The sequence below is a fragment of the Cibotium barometz genome, chromosome 10 (assembly GCF_041138505.1).
Source record: "Cibotium barometz isolate CiBa-2024 chromosome 10, ASM4113850v1, whole genome shotgun sequence".
Taxonomy (NCBI): domain Eukaryota; kingdom Viridiplantae; phylum Streptophyta; class Polypodiopsida; order Cyatheales; family Cibotiaceae; genus Cibotium; species Cibotium barometz.
The window spans coordinates 42991733-43015179 of record NC_141055.1 but is presented as its reverse complement, the minus strand read 5'-3'; the positions used below and the strand labels follow the sequence as shown (position 1 = coordinate 43015179).

Below are 23447 nucleotides of genomic sequence, written 5' to 3'. Positions count from 1 at the left end.
TTAGGAAAAATTTGGACTCAAATTGGGCCCTTTAAGGTTTTTTACGCATTCTCTCTCTACAAAAATGGGCTCATGGTGAAATTGTGGCAAATCAACTCAGAAGTGAGTTGAGTTTGGACATTGGAATCTACTCTTTGAAACCTTTCCAATGATATATAGCACGATGGGAAATTTTGCATATTCAAGAAGTCCCCAAATTTGGTGATGACATGGCATGTTACAGTCCCCAAATTTGGTGATGACATGGCATGTAACATGCCATGTCATCACCAAATTTGGGGACTTCTTGAATATGCAAAATTTCCCATCGTGCTATATGTCTCGAAGAGTAGATTCAAAATGTCCAAACTCCACTCACTTTTGAGTTGATTTGAAAAACTTTCACCATGAGCCCATTTTTATAGAGAGAGAATGTGTACAAATCCTTAAAGGGACCAATTTGAGTCCAAATTTTTCCTAATTTCTCCTACAACAACATACAAACTGGTCGGTCCATAGTGTGAACCTGACTATATGAGCACACATACTTTTAGTTTCAAAAAACTTGTCATTTTGTTTGTGAAGATGCTTGTTTCTATTTGTAGTTCAAATTGTTTGCTGAAGTTTGGCATTTTTTAAATTTTAATTGGCATGTGATGGAGTTTTATTCATGGGTTATAAATTCATCAAGCTTCTTTGGAGATTGCATATGCATGTAGGCCTAGTATCTTGATATCTCTTAAAGTTTTTTGGTGTATTCATTGAATGCCTAGCTATAGAAGCAGCATCAAAACCATGAAAGTTGTTTTGCTAGAGTCACAAATTTGGTTAAGGTTGAAAAGGCTCATTTTTTTGCTAAGTTTTGGAAACAGAGCTTTGTAGGTGGTGTCTATGTTATCTTTTTATTAGAAAAATAGTTAGTTTGTTGAGACAGAGAAACCATCAAGTAATGCTATAAAATTTTACTTCAACAAATTAGCCTTTTTTAAAACAAAATTACAACTCTTTGTTACAAATAGGTTCACATGTTCGAAAAAGTGACCATTTTCTAAGTTATTGTGAAATTTTGGATGAGCCCTTGCAAATGACAACTCATGACTCATGCTAATTTTTTATGACTCGGTATTTATCATTGAGCTAGCAAAAGAGAGTGCTCATGCTCATATTCCCAAGGAAGCAAGAAGAGTTATTGACATCATTTTTGTGGGGGTTGAATTACAAAGAGGAATGCGATCGGAACATGAACATGGCCATCCAAAGATAGATCCTCACAAAAAAATCTCAAGGGATACTTAGAGCTGGCATCTACCACGAGAACTGAGCCTCCTGAGAAGATAATGGAAATGACATAAAGCTAATTAGAGATATAATACCAAAGATTCTCAAAACAGACCCTACTCCACCAAGGAAATGAGAGACAAAAATGGAGAAAATAAACTAGACCAAAACGTACATCTGATGATTGTGGTGTTTCTCATAGTATCACATGTAACACTTAGTCCAACCCCACTCTTGCACATGCCATATGTACGAAAATAACAGAATCACTCATGAGCCATACACATGACACAATGACTTCTTCAACATCCCCAATGGTCATGAAGGGTAGTGCGCTAACAACACACACACAAACACATGTGTGTGTGTGTGTGTGTGTATGTGTGTATACATGCATACATACACACACACACACACACTCATGCATGCATGCATGTATGCATACATACATACATACATGTTGTGCTCTTGTCCATTAGATTATAAGGAAAAAAAGAAGAAGAAGAGAAAATGACACCTTTGAGATAGGTAACTCGACGTGAGACATGCAACTCAAGTTGTGCGACAATTGAGTAAGAGATAAGCAATTCTTACCATTCTTTATTTTTCTTTGTTGTTATTTTCTATTCTGTTGTTCTTTTTTATTACACAATGATAAGTTAAACATAACCACTTATTTTTCAAGAGGAATTAAATGCACTTCATGCACAAAAAGGAGCTATTCCAGTGTCATTTTTTTAAATTATACCCTAACCTACACAAAGTCCAAGGCCTAATAATGAATATTCATCATCATAGGGAATTCTTCTCTAACTACTTTCTTCCATTGTTTCTATGGCACTTAATGATTTACTTGACTTTTTGATTATAAGACTTAGTCATAATATTAGCACACAAGATTATAAGATTTAGTCGTAATGTTAGCATCATAGGGAATTTAACCTGTTTAGGCAAACCAATACAAACCTACATCAAGGCTCTGATAATGCTAAACAAAGTGTTTGCAGCCACATCATTAGGTGTCCATTTTCCCAAAATCCAGTCTCCCAATATCCCTGAATCCCTAGGCAATGTTCAATCCACTTGTTGGTTTTATAACTAAAATATATGAAAAATGATTCCTTAAAATAATGGCTACTTAAAATCTCAGCCAATTTTTCTTAATTCTGGTTGATAAAAATACACTAGAAATGCCTTTTTTTAAGCACTACTCCACAATTGTGTCGGTGACAAACTGGTAAAAGAGCCAGACTCTTGAACAAGGGACTCAAGTTCGATTCCCAATTCTTGCATAGGGACACCTTTCTGCTTCGTGTAGGTTGGGACCCTCCGTGTTGCCCTTGCCCTAGTAGAGCATGGAGGGGACAATAGGATCTCTATCCAAAAACCTTATAAAACGATGCACAATACAACTCGAATGTCTCAAATTTTATCCCATCAAATGTTAATCACATTAGTTAACACAATTAATAGGCCAAATTAATCCCAAAATGACAACACTTGACATAGGTGTACAAACACTACCAAGCACTAGCAAAATACATTACTTGAAAAGATGCAGGGGAGAAGAGAGCTTGAGCTCTTACAAGCACACACACACTCACACAAAACCCTAGAAGAGAACACACATAATAGAGTATATACAAGCGGTCCATAATGTGAACACACTAAGAGGAGTGGGTAGGTGTGACTAGTCGGCGTAGTCCAGCTGTAGAATCTCTGGCGAAGATATGTCGGTGCCAGCTACCAAACCGGCCAGTGATGTAAATGTCGAACGGTCAAGCAGGCGCCTCATGAGTGTTAGCTCATGTTCAGCTTGACATCTCAACACTCCCCTTCAAATTCAACTCTAGCTCATGAACTCCACGCATATCTCGAAATATGTGAAGATGTTAGCGACCTGATACTCTATGCTGACGTAGGCCAAGTCAATGTCGCCTGCCAAGACTCTGTCCCTGATGAAGTGGTAATGTACCTCAATGTGTTTTGTCTACGCATGGAAAAATGGATTCCTAGCCAATTGTAATACTGCTAAGATTGTCACAGTATATGACAACCTTTCTCTCCACATGCTTGCGTAACCAAGCTATCTCACACGCTACCACCACAGCTCCTCTATACACTCGACAAGGCAACTGTGGGTGGCTTCTTGCTACTCCATGTCACAGCAGCACTCCCAAATGAAAACATAAATCCGCTAGTAGATCTCCTGTCTGAGATGCTACCTGCCCAACCTGCATCTGTGTACCCATATAGCTCCAATGGTACACCTGCCGCATAAAACAATACATAATTCCCCTCAATTCACGTGTAGCAGGATTATAGCATCTGTATCCCTTCTTTTGCTCAAGGGAATACCCAATAAACACACATTTTTTTGCCTTTGGATCCAGCTTAGTACGCAAACTCATCTAGCACATGCACATATGCAATACATCCAAAAACTTTCAAGTGAGACAAATCAGGTTTCCTGCTAGTAAACTTCTCCTCTGGCGTTACATCATATATGGCTACAATAGGAGTCCTATTCATAATATAAACTGTTGTAGACACAGCTTCAACCCAATAGCTATGCGGCATATTCTTCTCTGCCATCAATGCCCATGCTATCTCTGCAATGTGCCTTGTTTTCCACTCAGCAACTCCATTTTGTTGTGGAGTGTATTTACATGTAAATTATCTCTTAATGCCATTCTTTCACAAGAATTCAGAGAACTCATTGGAGAAGTATTCTCCCCCTCCACTTGACCTTAAGCACTTCACATGCTTTCCTGTCTGTTTTTCAGCCATCCCTCTAAAATTCTGAAAATGAGTGAACACTTCACTCTTCTCCTTCGTGAAATACACCCACACTTTCCTCGTGTGGTCATCAATGAATGTTACATAGTACTTGCAGCCACCCATAGACATAGTCTTCATAGGACCTCATACATCTGAATGCACAGCATCTAATACATTCCTGCTCACATTTCTGTCATGTGGAAATACATGCTTTGTTTGCTTTCCAATTTGACATGCTTCATATACTTTCTTCATACCTTCAACTTTAAACTTAGGCAGCCCTGTCACAATTTCTTTAGTCTGCATAGACTTCATTCTTTGCACATTTATATGCCTAATTCTCTTATGCCAAATGTCTATATCTGCAACAACTCCTGAACCATTTGTAAACATTGCAGCACTCACTTTAGGCATATTTATATTCAATGTAAACATTCTGCCCACTCTGTTGCCTTTTGCAACCAACTTGCACTTATCTTTCAAGTCTTCTACATAACAGCCATTAGGGTTAAATCAGACCTACAAACCTTGCTCAATCATCTGGCCAACAGAAACCATATTCTTTGTAATGTTTGGAACATGAAGTACATCTACAAGGTACTTCACCTTACCATCCTGTATAGACAATGGCACATCTCCAACATGGGCAATTGGATGAGCAGTGTCATCCCCTGTTTCAACAAAACCTGGTCTTTCAAAACTCTTCATTTCCTTAAACCACTCACCACCCATGACTTGTCATATGGTTCGAAGCACCTGAATCAACATAATATACATCATCCTTACATGCTGCTGTATCATTTCCAGACACAACATTAACCGCATGTTGCATAACAAACAACCTATCATTATCCTCATTATTTCTACTAGAGGATGCATAGTTGTTTTGCTGTACTTTTCCATTTCGCATGTCACTCTATTTCTTATAGCAATTTGCCTGCACATGTCTAGGATTACAACAATAAAAACAACCTCATGTATCATTATGTTGCCTTTGCCAATTACAACGACCTCTTTGACTCCCCTTGCCTCTAAACTAGCCTCTTCCACCTATGTGTTGACTCCCCTAGCCTCTTCCACCTACCTATGTGTTGTTGCGAATCCTGGGACTGTTAAGCTGTTGTGCTGACCATAATTCTGATTACCTATTCGGCCACCACCTTGGCCACGTCCACGCCCTCTACCTCGTACTCTACCTGCACTTATGTAGAAGGCCTACTGCTTTAAACTCTTTTTGTCACCCAAACTGTCACAACCAGTGATCTCAATTTGCATACATACACCCAATGACAACTTCAAGACCTCTTTGCAATACACACAGTGTTTGCATAACCAATCGCCTTTCCTGTAGTTCCAAAACAGAGTTCTGTAGAGAATCAAAACTTACTTGCATTGCCCCGTGAATGCCTGTGAACTGAAAAACGAAGGTCTAGACGCACCTAAAACGCGTTTTCGGCCCGAAAAATATCATCCAACAAACAGTATAGTTACTTTGTAGCTTTGTTCCCGTGAAGAAAGCTCCTCAATCGGAGTTCGTTTGTCGGTGTCTCCCGAAGAGGTCCCGACAAGGGTGTAGTAGCCAACACAAAGGAGGAAGAGTAGATGAAGCTCTTACTCTCGCACCGCTTCTTGTGCTTCTCTTGCTTGCCACTCAGCCCTTAGCATGAACCAAGCTTTGATACCATGAAAAGATATTATGTGCTAACATTATGATTGATCTTATAATCTTGTGTGCTAACATTATAACTAACATTGTGTGCTATGTGCTAACATTATGATTAATCTTATAATCTTGTGTGCTAACATTACGATTGAATTTTCCAATCTTGTGTGATAACATTACGACTAAATCTTACAATCTTGTGTGCTAATATGACTAAGTCTTATAGTCAAAAAGTCAAGTAAATCATTAAGCGCCATAGAGACAAAGGAAGAAAGTAGTTAGAGAATCTAAAACTAGAAGATGATATCTCAAGGAGAAGCAAGTGGGCCACACTTTTGCAGCATTTATAGAGAACCTTGTTGGGACAAGGCTTACAATTAAAATATGGTCCAAGAAGGGTGATGTGCTAGAAAAGTAAACTCCTAGAGGATATACTACTGAAGCCATGATGGAAGCCTGCATTCAGCTGGGATACCATACTTCTTGGGGGCAGTCTAGGTGTGTAATGGAGGAAGACAGATGGAACTTGCTATGTAAACTTTTGAATGAAGACAAGTAAGGTGTATGATTAGGTAGTAGAGCACTCAGGTAGGTCTTTTATGTTATCTAGATTTGGATGTAAAAAATTGATTTGAAGTAATATATATATACTATTGGTCCTAAAAAAAATGACATATAGTAGAGATTTTGGAAACAAAAATTAGATAGATTTAAGAGTTGTCCTTATTTGGATTGGCTAATTTTTTATTTTTTTTTGAGCTTGAGTCGTGGTCTTGTGTAGTGATTTTTTTTTTCCCGGTGTGAAAGTGGAGATGCCACTTTAAGGCAGTATTGTGTAGTGACCGGACATGGGGTGCCGATGTCGGAAACGGGTCGCGTGCAATGCATCGTTTAAATGTTCAAATCACTCGGGCAATGTTGATTTCCAAATCATTTTGACGCCCTGAAACAGCACGTCCCTGGTTCCAGGTTCTGCTGCAGCAAGGCATCACAAACCCTAACTTACTGTTATACCTGCGAACTCCTACCCTCCCCTGTACCCTACCTGCAGAACCAACCTGTAAACCCTCACTTTCTTCCGTACCTGTGAAACCCTGCCTGTCTCTGCTGAAGCTCAACAGTCTGCACAGCAGAGATCTATGGATGCAGCGTACACAGAAAATGCATCAGCAGCGGGAGAAGGAGCGCCGAGCCCTTTCTTGCAATGGCGAATTGAGTTCTCGCGCAAGTTCCAGCATTACTTGGACAAGTCGACTCCGCATGCGCCTGCGCGATGGCTAGGGTCATGCGTTGCGGCCATCATCTACTGCCTTCGGGTCTACTATCTGCAGGGCTTCTACATCGTCACATACGGGCTCGGGATCTACCTTCTCAACCTGCTCATCGGATTCCTCTCCCCGCAAGTAGATCCGGAGAGCGAAGGGCCTACCCTGCCCTCCAAAGGCTCCGACGAATACAAGCCTTTCATTCGTCGCCTTCCCGAATTCAAGTTTTGGTAAGTCTTGCTCTCCTACTCTCATGCTCTTTTAATCTTCTCTACGATGTAGGAATAGGGTGTGCAGGTTAAGTCACTATTATGTTTCTGTGTAGGCTAGGTCTTCATTGTCTTTCTGTGTTGGTTTGGTTAGAATTTTCCTTCTCTGTAGGCTATCATTTTTCTGTCTGGTTTGTCTTGTTTCTTTTAGGTTTGGTCACCACTATTTTTCTGTCCTAGTTGGCTTTTCGCTGTTTGTATTAGGTTACGATTTTGTGTTGTTTATGTCATGTTTTGCTGTGTGTTTATGTCACCATTTTTCACTATGTAGGTTTCAGATGTGCTTAAGTCATTTTCAGTTTTCGTCTAACTGTGTAGGCCAGACCAGCGTTTATGTTGTAAGTGTTGAGCAATGTAGACGCTACTCTATTCAGGTCTAGAAAACTACTACTATTTAGCATTTATTTTTTCTTTGTTGATACTGTTGCTTTCCATGTCTTTTGCTTTGGTGGACATTCACTCAGAATTTGCAGGCATTGCAGGCTTCATGCCAGTGGACTCCTTAGTTTCTGGCAGCATACAGCCGGAATTCTTCTTTATTGCTGTCATATAGAGCATGTTTGTGAGATCCCTCCAAGATTCAACCTAATACATAGGCACAAACAAGGTTAGAGAAACCAAATAAAAGGGCTGCAGGCAAGCTAACCACCCAACTGCTGGTTCACATCTGCAAACCACCCCTGAGCCAGGGGCCAAGGTTCCACTCCCACAGGCCAAGCGAGTCAACCCTGGGGTCCCATACCACTAGAGCTTGTCCCAAGGGACATTTGGAATGACCGCCTGTGATCTGCCACGTCCATGGCAGGAGTAAGCCTCTTGGTCCAGGCCTTGCTAACAAAACCCAAAAAAACACCTACTTCTTGTAGATTCAAGACGCAGATATGGTGATCGAGAGATACTTGGCTTAGGCAACCTTGATAAAACACGACGACACGCAAATCTTGCTTTTTCTCGCCTCCGTGATTAGGCTAGTTCTGATACCAACTGTGAGATCCCTCCAAGATTCAACCTAATACATAGTTAGAGAAACCAAATAAAAGGGGTGCAAGCAAGCTCACCACCCAACTGTAGGTTCGTGTGTGCAAACCAACACCGAGCTAAGGGCCAAGGTTCCACACAGGCCAAGCTAGGTTTACTATTGTGACCCAATAGCTTTTGCCAATGTTAAACACTCTTTCACTGTCTATCTTCACATGTTTTCAGAAGATCTCTTGCTATGTTACTTTGGCTATGGGCAATCCTCTCGAACTTACATTACATGCTTTCACATTGTGCTGACCCTAGAGCATGTAGCTTTGGATACTCTCTCTTTGTCTTTCTCTGTTTTGCCCTAGCAGGGGGGGCGCTACATATTCTACAATCAAAACTCCCATTGGCTTCAGCTGTGCAGAGTTTTTTTGGCAATCAAGGAATACCAGTTTTGGGTTCCTTCTTCTCTTGCCTTGCTACTTGAACGCTGGCATTGAATGTCTGACATTTGCTTTGGTCTATCGGAATCTAGAGTGATCACACTAAATGCAACATACCAAACATGACGTATTATGTGGAAAATTGGTCATAGTAACGTGGGGCTACAACTTGCAAAACATTTCTTGTAACAACTGATAGTACACAAGCATACTTAGTCTACAAAGATGTTAGCTTCTAATGCTCAACTCATTACTAGTTGAGAGGTTTATCTCGGCTCGTATATATAGAACACTTGTGCTTATGTGCATAAGAGATAAGAGAAGAGCAAAGAGGAATCACACATAAGAGCAAAGGCACCTGCCCCCGAGTCCCAGACAAGGGAAGGACTCCAAAGCTTTGACATGCTAGGTGTTTAACACCGGGAAGCCTTCAAGTATGTAGATCCTCTTGCTAGGAGATAGCAGGTACCATGTACCCACACTAGGGCATTCCAAATGAGAACCAAGAATCCCCAAATCATTGTCAATGTGATGATTCAACCTGTCAGGATGGATCTCAGCCTGTGACCAGCACATTGTTCGTACAACAAGGTGATGTGTCACGTGGTAGATGGCTGCATAGAGGTACAACAGAAGGGTACAGAGCTAGCCGAACAGCAAGTGTGGTGCCGGAGAGGGGTGTGGCTACTGGCTCCAAGGCGCCTAGGCTGAGAGTATATCTTGATACAGAGTTCTACACCCACTATTGGGCACTGATGACGTTAGTGGGGATGTCGTAGTGCCTAGTCCATACTATGCATAATGGAGTTGATAGTTATATAGTCTTGTGGGTTGACTACCATGAGTATATAACATGCACGTTCCTAAAAGGTGAATTTGGGCATGTTCTTGGATTCATCTAGGTATATAATTCAACCGTTTTAGTGGACATGCAGATTTCACATTGTGAATTTTTCGTTGGAGTTGCGGCCAGTTGATATTGTGCTTATTCTTTCTATCTTTAGTGGTGCATTTGTCCTATCAACTACTTATTTGTTGTACTAATTCTTTCTATTTGCCACTTCCCTTAGTGTTAGGCTTCATTATCGTTGAGTCTGCCTTGCATCTCCGGAGGTTTGACAGAAACTCAGCACGAAGGCCTTTGTGTGAATATATGCTCTTTTTTTTTTGTGTGTGTGTGTGTGTGTGTGTGGAATGCGTGTGTGAGAGCATATCTTGATACAGAGTTCTACACCCACTATTGGGCATCGATGACGTTAGTGGGGATGGCATATCTGGTCCATACTATGCACAATGGAGTTGATAGTCATATAGTCTTGTGGTTTGACTACCACGAGTATATAACATGCACGTTCCTAAAAGGTGAATTTGGGCATGTTCTTGGATTTATCTATGTATATAATTCAGCCGTATTAGCAGACATACAGATTTCACATTGTGAATTTTTCGTCCAAGTTGTGGCCAATTGATATTGTGCTCATTCTTTCTATCTTTAGTGGTGCATTTGCCCTATCAACCATAGTAACATGGGACGGGGACGGCATATGGAATATGCAATTTATTGACTACAAAGCACACTAAATAAAATAACATTTATGTTTTTACACTTTGAACATTCAAGGCATCACTTTAAATGTGCAATACGTGGTGCAAACACCGAACAGGCACTAATAAGACTTAAGTACACCGACAAAGTTCAAACCCGAGGTGTCCCCAGCCCTCGCAGGAACGAATCGCCGACTCGGGACGGCGTTTCCCCGTCCCGACCCTCCGTCCCCTCCGTCCCCTGTTACTATGCTATCAACTACTTATTTGCTGTACTAATTCTTTCTATTTGCTACTTCCCTTAGTGCTAGGCTTCATTATGGCCGAGCCTACCCTACATCTCCGGAGGTTTGACATAAACTCAGTACGAAGGCCTTTGTGTGAATATATGCTCCTATGTGTGTGTGTGTGTGTGTGTGTGTGTGTGTGTGGAGTGCGTGTGAGAGCATATCTTGATACAGAGTTCTACACCCACTATTGGACACTGATGATGTTAGTGGGGATATCTTGATTCTTAGTATATAGCCGATACTATGCATAATGGAGTTGATAGTTATATAGCCTTGTGGGTTGACTACCATGAGTATATAACATGCACGTTCCTAAAAGGTGAATTTGGACATGTTCTTGGATTCATCTAGGTATATAAGTCGGCCGTATTAGCGGACATGCAGATTTCACATTGTGAATTTTTCGTCTGAGTTGCGGCCAGTTGATATTGTGCTTATTCTTTCTATCTTTAGCGGTGCATTTGCCCTATCAATTACTTATTTGTTGTACTAATTCTTTCTATTTGCTACTTCCCTTAGTGCTAGGCTTCATTTTGGCTGAGTCTGCCCTTCATCTCCGGAGGTTTGACAGAAACTCAGTACGAAGGTCTTTGTGTGAATATATGCTCTTATGTGTGTGTGTGTGTGTGTGTGTGGAGTGCGTGTGTGAGAGCATATACACCCACTATTGGGCACTGATGACGTTAGTGGGAATGTCGTAATATCTAGTTCATACCATGCATAATGGAGTTGATAGTTATATAGTCTTGTGGGTTGACTACTACGAGTATATAACATGCACGTTCCTAAAAGGTGAATTTGGGCATGTTCTTGGATTTATCTAGGTATATAATTCAGCCGTATTAGCGGACATGCAAATTTCACATTGTGAATTTTTCGTTCGAGTTGCGGCCAGTTGATATTGTGCTTATTCTTTCTATGTTTAGCGGTGCATTTGCTCTATCAACTACTTATTTGTTATACTAATTCTTTCTATTTGCTACTTCCCTTAGTGCTATGCTTCATTATGGCCGAGTCTGCCCTGCATCTCCGGAGGTTTGACAGAAACTCAATATGAAGGTCTTTGTGTGAATATATGCTCTTATGTGTGTGTGTGTGGAGTGCGTGTGTGAGAGCATATCTTGATACAGAGTTTTACACCCACTATTGGGCACTGATGACGTTAGTGGGGATGTCGTAGTATCTAGTCTATACTATGCATAATGGAGTTGATAGTTATATAGTCTTGTGGGTGTCATGACCACCACGAGTATATAACATGCACGTTCCTAAAAGGTGAATTTTGGCATGTTCTTGGATTCATCTAGGTATATAATTCAGCTGTATTAGCAGACATGCAGATTTCACATTGTGAATTATTCGTCCGAGTTGCGGCCAATTGGGATTATGCTTATTCTTTCTATCTTTAGCGGTGCATTTGCCCTATCAACTACTTATTTGCTGTACTAATTCTTTCTATTTGCTACTTCCCTTAGTGCTAGGCTTCATTATGGCGGAGTTTGCCTTGCATCTTCGGAGGTTTGATAGAAACACAGTACGAAGGCCTTCGTGTGAATATATGCTCGTGTGTGTGCGCCCGCGCGCGCGCGCGTGTGTGTGTGGAGTGCATGTGAGAGCATATCTTGATACAGAGTTCTACACACATTATTGGGCACTGATGACGTTAGTGGGGATGTTGTAGTATATAGCCCATACTATGCATAATGGAGTTGATAGTTATATAGTCTTGTGGGTTGACTACCACGAGTATATAACATGCACGTTCCTAAAAGGTGAATTTGGGTATGTTCCTGGATTCATCTAGCTATATAATTCAGCCGCTATTAGCAGACAATTAGTGGACATGCAGATTTCACATTGTGAATTTTTCGTCCGAGTTGTGGCCAGTTGATGTTGTGCTTATTCTTTCTATCTTTAGCGGTGCATTTGTCCTATCAACTACTTATTTGCTGTACTAATTCTTCTTATTTGCTACTTCCCTTAGTGCTAGGCTTCATTATGGTTGAGTTTGTCCTCTAGCTCCGGAGGTTTGACAGAAACTCAGTACGAAGGTCTTTGTGTGAATATATGCTCTTATGTGTGTGTGTGTGTTTGTGTGTGTGTGTGAGAGAGCATATCTTGATACAGAGTTCTACATCCGCTATTGGGCACTGATGACGTTAGTGGGGATGTCGTGGTATCTAGTCCATACTATTGTGGGTTGACTACCATGAGTATATAACATGCACGTTCCTAAAAGGTGAATTTGGGCATGTTCTTGGATTCATCTAGGTATATAATTCAGCCATATTAGTGGACATGCAGATTTCACATTGTGAATTTTTCGTTCGAGTTGCGGCCAGTTGATATTGTGCTTATTCTTTCTATGTTTAGCGGTGCATTTGCCCTATTAACTACTTATTTGCTGTACTAATTCTTTCTATTTGCTACTTCCCTTAGTGCTAGGCTTCATTATGGCTGAGTTTGTCCTGCATCTCCGGAGGTTTGATAGAAACTTAGTACGAAGGCCTTTGTGTGAATATATGCTCTTATGTGTGTGTGTGGAGTGCGTGTGTGAGAGCATATCTTGATACAAGAGTTCTACACCCACTATTGGGCACTGATGACGTTAGTGGGGATGTAGTATCTAGATTCTAGTCCATACTATGCATAATGGAGTTGATAGTTATATAGTCTTGTGAGAATTTTGGCATGTTTTGTATTCATCTAGGTATATAATTCAGCCGTATTAGTGGACATGTAGATTTCACATTGTGAATTTTTCTTCCGAGTTGCGGCCAGTTGATATTGTGCTTATTTTTTCTATCTTTAGCGGTGCATTTACCCTATCAACTATTTATTTGTTGAACTAATTCTTTCTATTTGCTACTTCCCTTAGTGCTAGGCTTCATTATGGCCGAGTCTGCCCTGCATCTCCGGAGGTTTGACAGAAACTCAGTATGAATGCCTTTGTGTGAATATATGCTCTTATGTGTGTGTGTGTGTGTGTGTGTGGAGTGCGTGTGAGTGCATATCTTGATACAGAGTTATACACCCACTATTGGGCACTGATGACGTTAGTGGGGATGTCATAGTATATAGCCCATACTATGCATAATGGAGTTGATAGTTGTATAGTCTTGTGGGTTGACTACCATGAGTATATAACATGCACGTTCCTAAAAGGTGAATTTGGACATGTTCTTGGATTCATCTAGGTATATAATTCAGCCGTATTAGGGAACATGCAGATTTCACATTGTGAATTTTTCGTCTGAGTTGCGGCTAGTTGATATTGTGCTTATTCTTTCTATCTTTAGTGGTGCATTTACCCTATCAACTACTTATTTGTTGTACTAATTTTTTCTATTTGCTACTTCCCTTAGTGCTAGTCTGAGTCTGCCTTGCATCTCCGGAGGTTTGACAGAACCTCAGTACGAAGGCCTTTGTGTGAATATATGCTCTTATGTGTGTGTGTGTGTATGGAGTGCTTGTGTGAGAGCGTATCTTGATATAGAGTTCTACACCCACTATTGGGCATTGATGACGTTAGTGGGGATGTCGTAGTATCTATTCCATATCTTGGATTCATCTAGGTATATATAGGATAGGCTTAGAAGTGGGTGGACAGATCATACTTAGTGCAACAAGGCTTCCATGCATGCAACATCGGTAACTTTGTAGTTGGAGTAGGTGGCCATGCATGGTAGGTGGGAGCCACATGGTAGAAGATGCCCACCACCATCACACTTTGGTATAAATGCCTAAAACTCTTCACACTTCGTCAAAAGAGGGCGCCCACCTGTTAGGAGTGCCCAAGTGCCCATAATGCTTCTTTGGCCGATGCCCAACCTTATGAAGTGTCCACACTAGATTAAGTGTGTGAACACATTGTGGTTATAACTTCATTTCTTGAGATTTTGGCTGTCCCAAAGAGTTTTTGGGCATTATATTTGAACTTGCAAAACACCACCATTTGGCAACAGACAAAGGGCGCTCTCATGTGCCGGGCACCCCCATCATTGCTGGGCTTTACATCATCACACAAAAACATCTCAGCAGGCAACACACAAAAACAAGTCAAACCTCGAGCAAAATCCACTACTCAAGCATGCGAACATGAGTAGTGTTTTAAGTCTTAATCTTATTATTGGTTAAGTGATTCCCTAGGAAATATAAACTTGTTATGATACCTATGTATTAGCATCGTACTTCACCATTCCTTCTTCAATTCAACGTGATCAGCTTTTAGTCAAGGTTAAAACTTCATAGATAATTTTACGAATCATAAAATTGCTATAAAAACTTTCTTTTTGGACGGTGGTTTCAGTTTACTTGTCTTCACCTTAAATTTGGTTGTAACAAACGATGGTGATAGCCTCTAAAGAGGTTTGTAATTTTGCAGCTGTTGACACGATGAGCCCCACACCTCCTGCATGAAAACCTCAACAAAGTAGCTACTGCTTTTCTAACTCGCTCAGGGTTAACTGTGTTGGAGGAGAATGACTCAAACACAAGAGCCTTAGCCAAGGAAGTGCAGAGGAGATAGAGAAGAGTGAGAGTGAGAGAGAGAGAGAGAACTCACACAATGCTCAAGAATATCTTGAATGTCTTATTGAGGCTCAAGGGAGACCTCGTATTTATAGTAATACAAGGGTATGGGCGGGCGCCCAACTTATGGGGTGCCCGGCGGACCAAATACAAAGAATGCCTTTACAAGGCCCAAATGAGGGCCAAATGTACAAGTAAATATATGGCCGCGAAGCTCTCGACAAGAGCTACGCGATGATCAAGGTCTGGAGGCGAAACTGGGACTTTATACCCAACAACCTCCCACTTAAAGGGCCAGTGAAGCTCCTCTAAGCTATGTAACTCCCACCCGCTGTAGACACATATCAAGCTGTGCTTTTGGCAAACTTTTGGTGAGAGCATCTGCAGGGTTCTCATGAGTGCCAATCTTGACCAAACTGATCAAGCCATCATCTAGCACCTGTCTGATGAAGTGATACCGTACATCAATGTGTTTGGTACGAGCATGAAACATGGCATTCTTAGCCAGGTATATGGCACTCTGGCTATCACAACCAAGGACCGGAGCCCTCTCTGGCAATCCAAACTCTGTGACAAGGCGTGCTAACCAAATGGCCTCCTTAGAAGCCTCTGTGACGGAGATGTACTCGGCCTCAGTAGTAGAAAGTGCTACTATCCTCTGGAGTCTAGAGCACCAAGAAACAGCACCACCTGCAAGAGTATAGATGTACCCATTAGTAGACTTGCGGGTATCAGAATCACCTGCCATGTCTGAATCACAATAACCCTGCACCTCAAGTGGACCTTTACCATACATAAGGCATTTCTTCTGTGTCCCCTTCAAGTACCTCAAAATAGACTTTATAGCATCCCAATGTGCTTTGCCCGGGTTGGACATAAAACGACTGACTACTCCCACTGAATGAGCAATGTCTGGCCGTGTAGCAACCATAGCATACATAAGAGATCCACAAGCAGAAGCATAAGGGATCCCACGCATAGTATTGGCTGCATCATCATCTTTGGCTGCATCATCATCTTTTGGGCAATCATCCTTGGATAGTTTAACATAGGGCTGCAATGGAGCACCCAAAGGCTTAGAATCAGCCATGTTAAATCTATCAAGGACTTTCTGGATATACTTCTCCTGTGAGAGGAAAAGCAACTTCTGTGCTCTGTCCCGTCTAATCCGAAGACCCAAAATATGTTCAGCTGAACCCAAGTCCTTCATAGCAAAAGCTGACTTCAGCTGGTCCTTAAGAGCTTCCAAAATGCTCTTATTCTTCCCTGCAAGAAGCATGTCATCAACATACAGCACAAGTATCACTGGGCTGCCATCTGCATCAGTTTTAGTATACAAGCAATGATCTGCATGGCTACGATTAAACTTTTGGTTAAGCATGAAAGCATCAAACTTTTTGTACCACTGCCTCGGGGCTTGTTTCAGCCCATAGAGACTGCGCTTCAGCTTACAAACCAGATGTTCTTTGCCAGGAATGACAAAGCCTTCAGGCTGCTTCATATACAGCTCTTCATCTAAATCACCATGTAAGAAAGCTGTCTTTACATCCATCTGATACAGTTCTAAATCCAAAACAGCAGTGAGAGCAAACAAAACACGAAGGGTGGTCATTTTGACCACAGGAGAGAAGACCTCCTGAAAATCAATCCCTTCCTTCTGAGCATAGCCCTTAGCAACAAGGCGGGCTTTATACTTAGGCTGGCCGTCAACTGTCTTGACTTTGTACACCCACTTGTTAGGAATAGCCTTCCTTCCTTTGGGCAACTCAACCAAGTCCCAAGTGTCATTTGCATGTAGAGACTTAATCTCCTCCTGCATAGCATGCTCCCACTTGTTTCGGAGTTCACAAGACTTAGCCTCTTTGAAAGTAAGAGGCTCACCCTCATCTGTAAGCAAAACATGTTGCAAAGAGGGATCAAAACGCTGAGGTTCCCTCCGAAAGCGAGTAGACCTCCGTACCCAATGATCATTGGCTGGTTGGGGGTCAATATCGGGAGGAATCATAATTTCAGCATCAAAAGACTGCGGGTTTTCACGAACAGCCTGATTTTCAGCATATAGGGGTTGCTGCCCTACACCTCCAGGAGCATGAAGCGGCTGTCCAACCTCTTCTGGCTCAAATATCACGGACTCATTATCTTCAGCCCTTTGTGAAGCATCCTGGGGCTCATTTTCAGCATCAATGGGTGGCTGCCCTTGCTGAAATTTGACCTTTTTCTGATCACCATGAGAGGCACAAACATTACGGAGCAGCTTTGCCTCATAAAATACAACATCCCGGCTGCGAACCACTTTGTTGGTTGATGGCAACCACACACGGTAGCCCATCTCACCTTCATCACCGTAGCCAACGAAGGTGCCCTTCTCGGACTTAGCATCAAGCTTGTTCCGGTCTTCCTTGCGGATATGCACATATGCATCACAACCAAAGATGCGTAAGTGGGCATATGAGGACGGTTTGCCAGACCAAACCTCCTCAGGGATTCCACCTTTCAAAGCTGTGTGTGGAGATCGATTGCAAACATGAACTGCAGTTTTCAAGGCTTCTCCCCAAAAATCCTGAGAGAGATTAGCTGTGGACAGCATGCATCGAATTCTTTCACACAGTGTACGATTATACCTTTCAGCCACACCATTTGAAGAGGGGCTATAGGGGGGTGTAAGTTCCCTCTTAATGCCATTATCATCACAAAATTTCTGAAATTTAGTACTAAAAAACTCACCCCCATTGTCAGTGCGTAAGCATTTAATCTTCACTCCTGTTTGAGTATGAACAAATGCATAAAACTTTTGAAATGCAGCAAAAGCATCATCCTTAGATTTCAACAAAGTGATCCATACTTTTCGTGAGTGATCATCCACAAAAGACACAAAGTACTTTGAACCACCTTTAGATTTAATGGGCATGCTGCACACATCAGAGTGGACCAAGTCCAACTTTTCAGCCTTGCGAGAGGCACGAGAGGAGTAAGAACTCCTATTCTGTTTCCCATACAAGCAATCATTACAAAAATCAAGCTTGCTTCCTTTTGCATCAAATTTGTTCAAAGAGGACAAAATGGAGAGACCCTTTTGGCTCATGTGGCCAAGTCTCTTATGCCAAAGCTCCATGTGGGAGCGTACCTCTGCAAAAGCAATAAACTTACCAGACAAAGCCTGACCATGAAGGCTATATAATGTTCCTTTCTTGCATCCTTTTGAAATCAGCCTTGTGCCTTTGGTCAATTTCCATGTGCCATTTCCAAATATGGCCGTGTATCCCAAGGCATCAAGCTGGCCCACAGACAGGAGACTGGTTTTCAAACCAGGCACATACCTCACATTTGGCAGCACAAACTCACTACCATCCTGCAAAGTCAAATTCACGGTGCCCATACCTTCAATATTGCAAGCATGATCATTCCCCAAGAACACCTTTCCTCGGGAGCCTGCAGTGAAAGTTGCAAAACACTCCTTGATAGGAGTTACATGAAAAGAGGCACCCGTGTCAATAATCCAAGTCTGTGAAAGCATATCAGATTCATACATCAAGGCATGAATAGCATCTGGTTCTGTGACATGCAAGTTATGAACATCAAGTGCATTAGCAGAAAAAACACATAGCACATCATCTGAGTCAGACAGTTCCTCTATGACAACACCAGAGGCCACATTGGCCTTGCTCTTGTCCTTTTCGAACTCTTCTGCTTTGCTGGAATTACTCTCTTTTTCCTTCTTTTTGTCATTTGAATGACTGGATTTCTTCTTCCGGTCTTGCTCCATCTTGTAAAACTTGCAATCTGGCTTCTTGTGGCCTTTACGACCACACTGGTAGCATGTAACATCAGATTGCTGGCCCTTGCTCTTGCTTCTACCCTTTGAATTGGTAGTAGTATTTCCCCGCTTGGTCGTCCTCCCTCGTGAGACATTTGCAGAACCGCTAGTCTCTGAGGTCTTCCTCCGGATATCTTCATTGAGAATAGCACCCCTGACTCCATCAAAAGTTAGGTTGGGATTTGTCCCAAGTGACACCACAAGTGTTTCCCAAGAGTCAGGCAAAGTAGTGAGCAAAAAGATAGCTTTCAACTTATCATCAAAAGCAGGCAATCCAGAATCCTGCATCTGATTAAGCACCCCTGTGAAAGTAGTAATATGCTCTACTGCATTCTTAGAATCATCAAGTTGCATATTCATGAGTTTCCTGATGAGATGTACCTGGTTCACTGGCGTGGTGATCTCATAGGTGCTTCTCAGCTTCTCCCAAACGGCATAGGCTGTTGTCAGCCCTTTGAGGTCTACAAGAACCTCATCAGCAACAGCCATCTGGAGATAGGCAACGGCCTTTCTGTTCAGGATTCCCCATTCATCATCTGTCATAGCAGCGGGTTTGAACTGCTCAAGTGCAGTATCACATTCCCGCAGATAGAGGATATTCTGAATCCTCACCTTCCAAAGATCAAACCCAGTGCCTGCAAACTTCTTAATCTCTAGTAGACCCTTAAGATCACTTGTAGACGCCATGACTTATCAAACTGACACTTCAGAAAGTAAGTAATAGCAAGATGTTATGTACCAGATATGGGTTGACTTGTAGGATGCTCGTAGATTGATGAAACAACTTCAAGTGAAGGTGACGTCGGAAGAGAATCACCAGATGTCGATGTAAACTCGCCGAGGGGCAGAAAGTTGCTGTCTTTGGTGTTGCTCGAAGATCCCGTCTGCTGGAGGGCCGTGAGGCAAAGACGGCTGCTGCTAGTGGCCGTGGGACTGCTGGCTGCAGCCCGGACTGCTGCTGGTGGTCGTGGGGCTGCTGGCTGCAGCCCTAGCTGCTGCTGGTAGTCGTGGGGCTGCTGGCAGCAGCGTTGGCTGCTGCTGGTAGTCGTGGGGCTGCTGGCTGCAGCCCTAGCTGCTGCTGATGGCAACCGTACAGCAGGCACAGAACAAGACCACAGAAAACGCTGCTGTTTACAGCAGCGCAGCACCAAAAACGCAGCACAGAAACGCAGCAATGGAGTGCAAAAAAAACGCAGCACAAGGGGCAGCAAGGGATAGAAGAAACGCAGCACAAGGGGGCAGCAGAGGGAGAGAAAAAACGCAGCACAAGGGGGCAGCAGAGGGAGAGAATAAAAAAAAAACGCAGCACTCTAGAAAGAAAAACGCACCATCTTGATGATAAAAAGGGAGGTGTTTGACGATCCCGTAGTCAAGTGGTGGAAGACACCTCTAACTCCATAGCTTCTGCATACAGCTTCCCTCCATAGCTCTGATACCAGTTGTTGGAGGAGAATGACTCAAACACAAGAGCCTTAGCCAAGGAAGTGCAGAGGAGATAGAGAAGAGTGAGAGTGAGAGAGAGAGAGAGAACTCACACAATGCTCAAGAATATCTTGAATGTCTTATTGAGGCTCAAGGGAGACCTCGTATTTATAGTAATACAAGGGTATGGGCGGGCGCCCAACTTATGGGGCGCCCGGCGGACCAAATACAAAGAATGCCTTTACAAGGCCCAAATGAGGGCCAAATGTACAAGTAAATATATGGCCGCGAAGCTCTCGACAAGAGCTACGCGATGATCAAGGTCTGGAGGCGAAACTGGGACTTTATACCCAACAAACTGAAGGGAAAGCAATTCTTTTGTTGGCTTGTGTTTCAGGTATGCCTTGACAAAAGCTTTTTGCGTGGCGTTTGTGATGACATTCTTTTCAATATTTGATGTGCCGGTCTTCTGGCCTATTCTGCTGCTCTACTGGATAGTGCTTTTTGTTCTCACCATGAAACGGCAGATACGGCACATGATCAAGTTTAAATACGTGCCTTTCAATATTGGCAAACAGGTGAGAGCATGTTTAAAAGTCTATGCTCTCCTCTACTTAAGCTATGTGGGAAGGCTGCAGGTGTGGATTTCATCTCCTTAATTATTTATTTCTACTATTTACAATTCTGTGTGTTTTTAAATGGGCCTCTGCAGCGCTACACTGGGAAGAAGTCTGCATCCAACAAGGCAAGCACTTCGAGGGATTGAATGGTGAAGCTCTCATGATAACTTCAAAAGCTGAAGAACAGTCTTCCAGTATTTTGAACTCCAATGGTTAGTGGCCACTTATTGGGTGAGGCCCTGCCAATTGTTTTTGTCCTATACATCTGGGCATTTGGAAGTTCTAAAGCTGATTTAAAGAACAACTTACTGCAAGAAATTTATTTTTTTAAACCAACAGTTCAAAGAAGTAGATAGGTTAAATTATCGCCACCATTTTTTTGAGAAGGGGTCAAAGCCTCATTGGAGAATGTTCTGCTGCTTCTGTGTAATCTGGTATAAAACACACGGGTTAGCTGTACTCTCTCTATGTTCTCCACTGTAGTATGAGGTGATAATTTCAAACCTGTCTGTGTGTGAGTGTGGGCATGGGCTGTGTCAGTTTATGCTTTAAGTAATTGTCATGTAAGAGATCAGCTACTATAGTTATGCATAAGCTAGCACTAGATCCATGCTTTAACTTTGACAGCTTTTCTTTCAGAGATTGATATGCAATCTTTGTAAACCTCACATTTGTACTACAGGGGGGGTTTGTTAGATATTTAGTTGTAATAAATTGTGAGGCCATGTATTTATGCCATGGGAACTTTTGTTCCATAGGGTTTTTCTCCATGGCCATCTAGGTGTGAACAGGCACCTTAGGGTTAGCTAGACCTCATTCACAGTTTAGGGTTGTTGCTTATTTCTACTTTCTCTTTGTACTTGTAAAGAGCTTCATGTCTCTCTTCTTTGAGCTTGCCAATCTCTCTTATACACTACACCCCTGTGTTTTTATCTTTTGAGCATAGTGTGTGTGTGTGTCTAGCTTCATATTCTATGTGAGCCAACATCGTTTAATTTTAATGGACTTTTTAGTAGCCTTTGCTAGACAACTCAATGATGTTGAATGCAATTATGAGAGAGAGGTGTTTAGCCATGGTGTACGCTATAGACATATAGACATTATGAGTGAGATGGGTTAGCCATGGTGTACGCTATAGAGACATATAAACATTATCTTTTGGACTCGTAAGTTTATTTTCAAGCATTGCTTTATTTGGTGAATAAGCCTTGCACCACGGGGAGGAATATCACCAAATTGTTGCTCATTCTTCTAGAATTTACTTTCACCATCACCGTGTAAAAAGGATCTATGCATATCTATGCGGATCATTTTTCTAAAATTTGAAATAGATAATCCCTAGAAGTGGAAGATGATTTTACTAATGTCTATTGGTTGCTCTTTCTTCTAGAATTTAATTTCATCGTCATGCAAAGAGGATTTGTGCATGTTTATGTAGATCACCTTTCTAAAATTCCAAGTAGATAACTCCATAGGAGTGGAAGATAATTTTCCTAACATCCATTGTTCTACATTAACCATGTACAAGAATGGAGTGAAGACATTCCCTAGTTCTTGGCCTACGGATTTTCAATTGATTGTCCCATCAGAAGATGATTTTATCGCCGTCCTTGAGCAAGCCTATTCTGGCATAGACAGAGGACATTTTGCTAGGGACACACAAGGTTTCTCCAAGCGGAGTGAAGATGTTCCACTTCTTGGCCCAATTGATTTCCAATGGATTGACCCATCATATAGGAAGGTGGCCCCATCTTAATTTTCATAGCGAGAATGCTTTTACAAGAAGGGTCAAGACAACATCATGAGGAAATGTGTTCATGAAGATGATTTTATTGATGTCCTTGAGGAAGCATAGGTGGAAGATACTTTGCCCAGGGACCCATAAGGTTTCTCTAAGCATTGGACTATGGTGGCCTACTCTTTAGAAATGCAACGAAATTTGCCAAAAGCATTTAAATGAATGCCAAAGGTTCACTGTGGTCCAAGAGAAGGACTGTTTTCCTCTAACCATTTGAAAAATAACCAGTTGAAAAATAGGGCTTAGACTTTGTAAGTCCCATTAGCCCAGCCACTAAGGGAACCTAGGCACACGTTTGCTATCTCTGAAATACTGCAATAGTATAGTTCTTTATCTTAGTATAGGAAATACTATCCTCCATTAGGATTCCAAACATCATTGGAGAAAAGTTGTCTCTTTGATTCACATTCTAACTGCCTATTTGTGCCTCTATGCACTAAGCGCTTATGATGTATTATCTTTTGTAACTAGATATGCGATTTGATGATAGATGGAATTATAGTATATCAAGACATGATCTTTATTTTTGTTCTGCTCTGTTTGTTTATTTTTAATTTATGAATGCTTCATAATATGTTTTGTTGGTGAATCCGCTCACATTTGGGAATCTTGCTCTACAAATCGAGTGTTCAATCATGTCTTCGGTTTTTTTAAATTTCTATAAAATTATGTGGTCCGCCTGCATGGATTTCGCGTGGGTAAATCTCCTTCCTCAATCCATTTGGCACGACATTCTTTCAACGAGTATTAACTCTTGTTGCTCCATTCTGGATTATTCTATTTT

At 41.8% G+C, this 23447-nt stretch overlaps 1 protein-coding gene across 1 annotated transcript; it reads left to right on the top strand.

Moving 5' to 3' along the window:
- Positions 1-6616: 6616 nt before the first annotated feature.
- Positions 6617-21368, top strand: LOC147634935 (protein RER1A-like). The gene is made up of 3 exons (XM_086804194.1): positions 6617-7196; positions 20643-20823; positions 20958-21368. Exons 1-3 carry the CDS (start codon positions 6841-6843, stop codon positions 21009-21011), a joined length of 591 nt encoding a protein of 196 aa, XP_086660320.1. The 5' UTR covers positions 6617-6840; the 3' UTR covers positions 21012-21368.
- Positions 21369-23447: the final 2079 nt, after the last annotated feature.